We start from the raw sequence: 7,123 nt of genomic DNA, 5'->3' as shown, positions 1-7,123 counted from the left end.
AAAAAATTTCATTAAATAATTTTTTAGTGTAGTATAAAAGTGGAATCAATTTTAACATGTAACCAGTGCTTTTTGCTTCCTTGAACTACGATGTAATTATCCATCAATTTAAATGTAAATAAACGTATTCATGTTTTAAAGTATTCAACGTCTTTAACAATTTGTCACCACTGTCACGTCTAAACATTTGGTCCGTCGAGCCGGATCCCCACTACAACAGTCGAAGTTACGCCTCAGCCGAGGGGATTCGTCACCTATCACGTGAGCAGCAGACTGGTGACAATCGTCGTTTAAGCAAAGAAGCCTGGTCAAATTCATGTCAACTAGAATGGATGCCCTTCTCAGCAAAAGACGAGCTATAAAAGGTCAAATAACAAGACTGGAGAACGTCAAACAGAAACATATCGCGCAACCATTGTCCAACATTGCCGTGCAGACGTATCGGGACAAGGCCGATAAATTACAGACCGAGCTGGAGGATTTGCAACACTTAATTGTAGACAAAAGTGACGACAGCACTTTCAACGACATCGAAGAAGAATACAATCTACTCATTGAAAGAGCAGAAGCGATTTGTTTCTTTTTCAACGAGCTGGTGAATCAACAGACAACGGCGAATTCTACGGGTACATCTCAAACGACGTCGGACATTCGGCTACCAAAATTGGAACTGCCTATTTTTAGCGGGAGCTACGTTGAATGGTTGACGTTCCATGATTTATTCGCAGCCACTGTTCACAATTCATCGCTGTCCGGAGCCCAAAAACTGCAGTACTTGAAAACGTCGTTACGAGGGGAAGCCGCCTTGCTCATTCAATCCATTCCTATCACCAACGGAAACTACGCAGAAGCCTGGGACATTCTTATTAACCGATATAACAACCCAAGAGAAGTCATCGATGCGCATATCAAGCGATTATTCAATCAGCCACCAGTTCGGGACGAATCGGCATCGGCTCTTCGCTGTCTAATCGACACCACTATGGAATGCACACGAGCTTTAAGAGTCTTAAATGAGCCAGTCGTTCAATGGGATGCCATTCTCTTGCATATAATCAAGGAAAAGGTTGACAGAGAATCTCACAGGCAATGGGAATTATCACTCAAAGGCACTAGCCGACCATCATTCCAAGAGCTGATAACATTTCTGGAGCAGCGGGCACGAGCGTTTTTGGCATCTCAAACTACAAGCCACTCTCAGAAGCACAAATCAATTACACCATACTCGAAGAAAAATACGCTAACTCATCATGGTTCAGTACAAGACGCCTGTATCATTTGTAAAGGACCACATTCCGTCTACAGATGTGAGAAGTTCCTAAAGGCTACCACGGAAGATCGCTGGAGGATCACAAAGAACCATTCACTCTGTTACCATTGTTTGCGACCTGACCATCAAGTCACCAATTGCAAGTCCGGGACGTGTAGAAAATGCAATGGAAAACATAGCACATTATTGCATCAGGATAAGCAAGAAGGAGCTACAATAGAAGATGCAAGGAAACCAGTTGAGGTCAATTGTCTCGTTTCAAGAGAATCCTTTTCGTTATCGCAAGTTATCCTAGCGACAGCCATCATTCGAGTTGAAGCTTCAAATGGAGAATTCCAACCAGTCCGTGCCCTTTTGGATTCCGGGTCGCAGGCAAGCTTTATCAGCGAGCAATGCTGTAAAAAGTTGCATCTCAGAAGACGTCGGCTAAATGTAGCAATTGGAGGGATCGGCGGAGCTGGAGTAGGAACATCTCGAGGCAGTGTTCTTCTAACAGTAAAACCAGAGGCTGGGAACAAGTCGTTCGTCGAGATCAACGCCTTGGTACTCAAGAGAGTTACGGAGGACCTACCAAACCGTGTGATCAATCCTGACGCCTGGTCGCATCTCAAAGGCCTAAATCTTGCCGATCCCAAGTTTCACGTACCTAGAGCAGTTGACGTACTGTTGGGAGCCGATGTATATCTGTACCTGGTTCAAGATGGCACTTGTATCGGACAACCTGGGACCCCGGGAGCGTTCAATACTATTTTCGGATGGGCTGTGTGTGGTTCCCTCGACTCTCATAAACCAGTCAAGTTCACGCCAGACATTCGAATTTATCACTTGACCATCGACGATCAACTGCAAAGGTTTTGGGAACTGGAAGAATTATTCCCGAAACAACTACTTACCATAAGCGAAGCACAATGTGAAGAAAGCTTCGTCAACAATTATCGCCGTGACAATGAAGGCAGATACATTGTCAGCCTTCCTATGAAGAATGACCAACATAAACTGGGAGATTCAAGAAGGATGGCTGTTCGAAGATTCTCATACCTTGAAAAGCGATTACAAGCAGACCCGGGCCTTGCTGAACAATACCGCGCCTTCATGGAGGAGTATCTCAAGCTTGGTCACATGAGACTAGTGTCACCAGAAGAAGCTGTAAGGACTGAAAGCTTTTACCTTCCACATCACGCCGTAGTAAAGGAAGGCAGTAGCACCACTAAGTTACGAGTAGTATTTGACGCCTCCGCCAAGTCAACCACTGGAGTTTCACTTAACGATCTCCTGCTGGTTGGTCCAAAAACTCAAGATGATCTCATAGCTCTACTACTTCGTTTCAGACTTCACACCGTGGCCCTAACAGCCGACATTGCCAAAATGTACCGTCAGATCCTGGTACAGCCTGAAGATACTAATCTACAGAGGATCGTTTGGCGAAGTAACCCAGTAGAACCGATTCGGGACTATCAACTACTTACCGTCACATATGGTACAGCGGCGGCACCATTCTTGGCTACAAGAGTACTCAAACAACTCTCATTAGATATGAAGGACAAGTATCCGATGGCCTCTCGAGCATTATTAGAAGATTTCTATGTCGACGACCTGATGTCAGGTGCCGAATCTACAGAAGAAGCCCTTCAACTGCAATCAGAATTGTTGCAATCCACAGACGAAGCTGGGTTTCAACTACGAAAATGGACTTCTAACGATCCAGCCTTGCTTCATTCAATACCCGTTGAAATGCGTGAAGGTCAATGGCCACTGAAGATAGACGTAGACGAATCAGTTAAGACCTTGGGCCTTCGATGGACACCGGGAGCAGATTTCTTCTCATTTTCAGTATCAGGTTCTAACAAAAACTCGATAACGAAACGAATTATTCTCTCCGAAACAGCCAAAATCTTTGACCCCCTGGGGTTATTGTCTCCAGTTACCATCCAAGCGAAACTACTATTACAAGATCTCTGGAAACTGAAGCTGGGCTGGGACGACCAGTTACCTGAACCTATCTCTAACAGATGGAGGACATTTCAGTCGGAACTTCCAGAAATCGAGTATCTCGTCATTCAACGTCACATATCTCAACGACAAGCAAGTGAAATCAGTTTACAAGGTTTTTGCGATGCTTCGGAAAAAGCCTACGCCGCTGCAGTCTATCTAAAGACAAAGAACAGTAAAGGAAACATCAAAGTTCAACTCATTGCGGCAAAAACCAAAGTGGGCCCTTTGAAGCAAGTATCATTACCAAAACTCGAACTCTGCGGAGCCTTACTATTAATCCGACTGCTAAAACTTACTTCAGATGCCCTGAAGCTAATAATTCCAGAAATCCACTGCTGGAGTGACTCCATGACAGTATTGGCTTGGATAGCCTCGCCTCCACAAAGATGGAAAACCTTTATAGCCAATAGAGTATCCGAAGTACAGACTGCTCTTCCTCAAGCACACTGGCATCATGTAAAGGGAGAATGTAATCCTGCTGATTGTGCCTCGCGTGGGATCTCAACTGCTCAACTATGTCAGCATTCGCTATGGTGGCATGGTCCCCGATGGCTGATGGCTTGTCCGACTTTCAAAGAGACAACTGTACCTGTTGAAACCGAAGACTGCATACTCGAGGCTCGTCCACCATCTACAACGTCAAACCACTACACAATCGACACGACGTTACTTGATGCACATTCGAACTTTATTCGTTTGGTTCATGTAACAGCTTATATACAACGATTCGCTAAAAACGCCCATGGTCTCAAATCAGACAGGACTATTGGCCCATTGACAGCTACCGAAATCGATTCGGTGCTTAAACACTGGATAAAAGTAACCCAAAAACAAAATTTTAATGAAGAAATCCATTGCCTTATTACAGCCAAACCAGTTCCATCGAAAAGCAAACTACTATCATTGAACCCCTTCTTGGATTCAGAGGGAATTCTTAGAGTTGGTGGCCGAATCAGATACGCCAAAGTCCATACAGATCAAATTCACCCTATTATTATTCCAAGACGAAGCAAACTGACCGACCTAATAATCACTCACGAACATCAGAAGCACCTCCACGCTGGTTCTCAATTACTTATGACAGTTCTCCAAAGAAATTACTGGGTTTTTGGAATCCGAGACGCTATAAGATTTCACATCAGACGTTGTTTGCGATGCACTCGCCAGAAAGCAACTATTGTTCAACAAATCATGGGTGATTTACCAGCAGCCCGAGTAAATCCAGCCAGAGCCTTTCTGAAGTGCGGTGTGGACTACGCCGGTCCATTCCAACTTCGAGTCATGAAGGGTCGTGGTCAAAAGACATTCAAGGCGTATATATCACTGTTTGTGTGTTTCACGACCAGAGCCATCCATCTCGAAGTAGTAAGTGAGTTGTCTACCGCCGCCTTCCTTGCAGCTTTGAAACGATTCGTAGCCAGACGAAAGAAGAGCTCGGATATTTACAGTGACTGCGGGTCCAACTTTGTCGGTGCCAGTCGAGAAATGCGAGAGTTCCTGAAATTCGTGTCCAGTTCTGCAAACAACTCGTCTATCACGCGCTGGACGTCAGACGAAGGTATCAACTGGCACTTGAATCCGCCTGCAGCACCACACTTTGGAGGACTATGGGAGGCAGGTGTAAAATCGGTGAAATATCACCTAAAACGAGTTGTCGGTTTAACTATTTTATCGTACGAAGAGATGAATACGTTACTCTGTCAAATTGAGGCTTGCTTGAACTCGAGACCTCTATCTGCGCTATCTACAGATCCAGATGACCTTGTGGCATTGACTCCTGGACATTTTCTCATTGGCGGTGCACTAACGGCTATCCCAGAACCAGACCTCACAAACGTCAAGGTCAACCGCTTAACCCGATTTCAGATGGGTCAACAGCTTTTGCAGCATTTCTGGCGGAGATGGCAGAATGAGTACTTAACAAGGTTACAACAGCGTCCAAAGTGGCTGACCGTACAGAAAAATCTACAAGTAGGAGATCTCGTCATTCTTAAGGATGAAAACCTTCCACCTCTTAAATGGAAGTTGGCTCGCGTACAAATCATCCATCCAGGGAAGGACGACTGCGTTCGGGTTGTAACTGTAAAAACGGCTGATCGCGAAATCCAACGACCAGTAACCAAAATTTGCTTACTACCAGTAAACTAATAAAAATTCACAAGTTTGTTTTGAAACGCAACATTTCAAGGACACCGGAATGTTTAGTTTATGCTTGTAATTTAATTTGATTTTTTTTTTACTTTATCTAATCTATCTATATTAAAAAATTTCATTAAATAATTTTTTAGTGTAGTATAAAAGTGGAATCAATTTTAACATGTAACCAGTGCTTTTTGCTTCCTTGAACTACGATGTAATTATCCATCAATTTAAATGTAAATAAACGTATTCATGTTTTAAAGTATTCAACGTCTTTAACAATTTGTCACCACTGTCACGTCTAAACATCCATCGAAAGATCTCAAATTATGGGCCATTACGATGAGGTTGGTAAATTTCGGTCTAATTGTTTTTCTTTTCCGTTTCCCATCCGTAAGTAAAATAGTTTCATGTTGAAACAAAAAATTTAGAAAGTTATTTACACAATATTGTCCTTCAAAAACCATGGTTTCAACAGGCTGATTTAAGATTTCACTTTGTGCCACTAACAAAATAGGCTTATGAATATCATGCTCGATTACAGTTTCAATATCGAAATATACATAGGATCGTCGTTTCTTTTTAAAGGTTGACTGTTTAACATAATGCTGATTAGGAGGATGTTCAATTTTACAAGAGTTGCAACCCGTTTCACATTTGTGAGTTTTTAAAGTTTCAAATTGAATACAGCATTTTTCACATCTGTGGAAAAGCTTGCAAGTTTCATTTTTAAAATGAAAATTGTAACATTCCCCTTGTTTTAAATACCTATTACAAAGTTTACAACGAATTAAAGGAATTTCGTGAAAATTTTGACTTAAACACCTTTTACATTTAATATTTCTAGTGTCAAAGCAGTGGTGCTTGTTTCTATGTGTGGTGGAATAAATTTTTTTAACAGTCTAAGCACGAAGCTACGCCGCCCCAAATGGAATGTAGATTTTTAGCTAAATGAACGTGCGTGCCAATTTTTACAAGTAGAATTTTTTTTCGGAAAGGGGAAAACCTTTGAAATAAATTTGAAAATTTTCCGTTGCGTTAAATATTATTATCTGATATTTTGGGCCTAAAAATGTTTGAAATTTAGCTATATCAACAATTTCTACAGCTCCTTGTGTAATTCCTACATCCTCATGTAATTGTTTAGCGGCTTTAGTTTGTAATTTACTACGAAAGAGTGTTAAGGAGCGATATTCTTTAAGAACACTTGTTAAAGGAAGTTTTAACTTTTTGTATTCGGCAATTTGACAGAGTTTTTGTCCGACTGTGAGGGCTCTCGCTACGCATAAATTATCGATGTTGTTTATATAGTAAAAATTGGTTTTAGTTTTTAAAAAAGCATCAAGATCAATAATATCTCTGTTTTTTAAAGCTAAAACATTTCTACCCATTTTGTGTGGGAATTTCAAAAGAATTATACTGAATTTAATATCTCCATCTAGTAAGAAATCTTTTTTCGATTGAGCAATGCGAGCTATATGGCTAAATATTCGAGAAACAGTTAACTGATCAATTTTAATAAATTTAATGTTAATTGGATGTTCTAGATTTTTGATTGAATTGCAAATCTGAGGAAATCGAAACCTGGTGCCTCTTGTTTTACGTATTTGATAATTTTGGACAGAATCTTTTCAAATACTGTAAAAAATAAATGTGTGGGGATTTCGTTTAAATCTGTTAGTTCTAATTCAATATCAAGTTGTTTACATTTCCACTTTTTTG

The 7,123-nt window shown here is 41.3% G+C and overlaps 1 protein-coding gene across 1 annotated transcript; it reads left to right on the top strand.

Annotated features, from left to right (window-relative positions):
* The first annotated feature begins 328 nt into the window (after positions 1-328).
* On the top strand, positions 329-5,410 carry LOC149945702 (uncharacterized). Its single transcript, XM_090176690.1, has one exon. The coding sequence runs from the start codon at positions 329-331 to the stop codon at positions 5,408-5,410; it is 5,082 nt and encodes a 1,693-aa protein (XP_090032816.1).
* The last annotated feature ends 1,713 nt before the right edge of the window (positions 5,411-7,123 follow it).

The sequence above is a fragment of the Leiobunum rupestre genome, chromosome 5 (genome assembly GCF_980474605.1).
Source record: "Leiobunum rupestre chromosome 5, qqLeiRupe1.1.hap1, whole genome shotgun sequence".
Classification (NCBI taxonomy): Eukaryota; Metazoa; Arthropoda; class Arachnida; order Opiliones; family Sclerosomatidae; genus Leiobunum; species Leiobunum rupestre.
The sequence above is the reverse complement of the archived record's forward strand: the minus strand, read 5'-3'. Positions and strand labels throughout refer to the sequence as shown.

What these genes read in the sequence shown, in the direction of transcription:
- LOC149945702 (XM_090176690.1), top strand. Translation starts at nt 329, where the DNA reads ATGGATGCCCTTCTCAGCAAAAGACGAGCTATAAAAGGTCAAATAACA.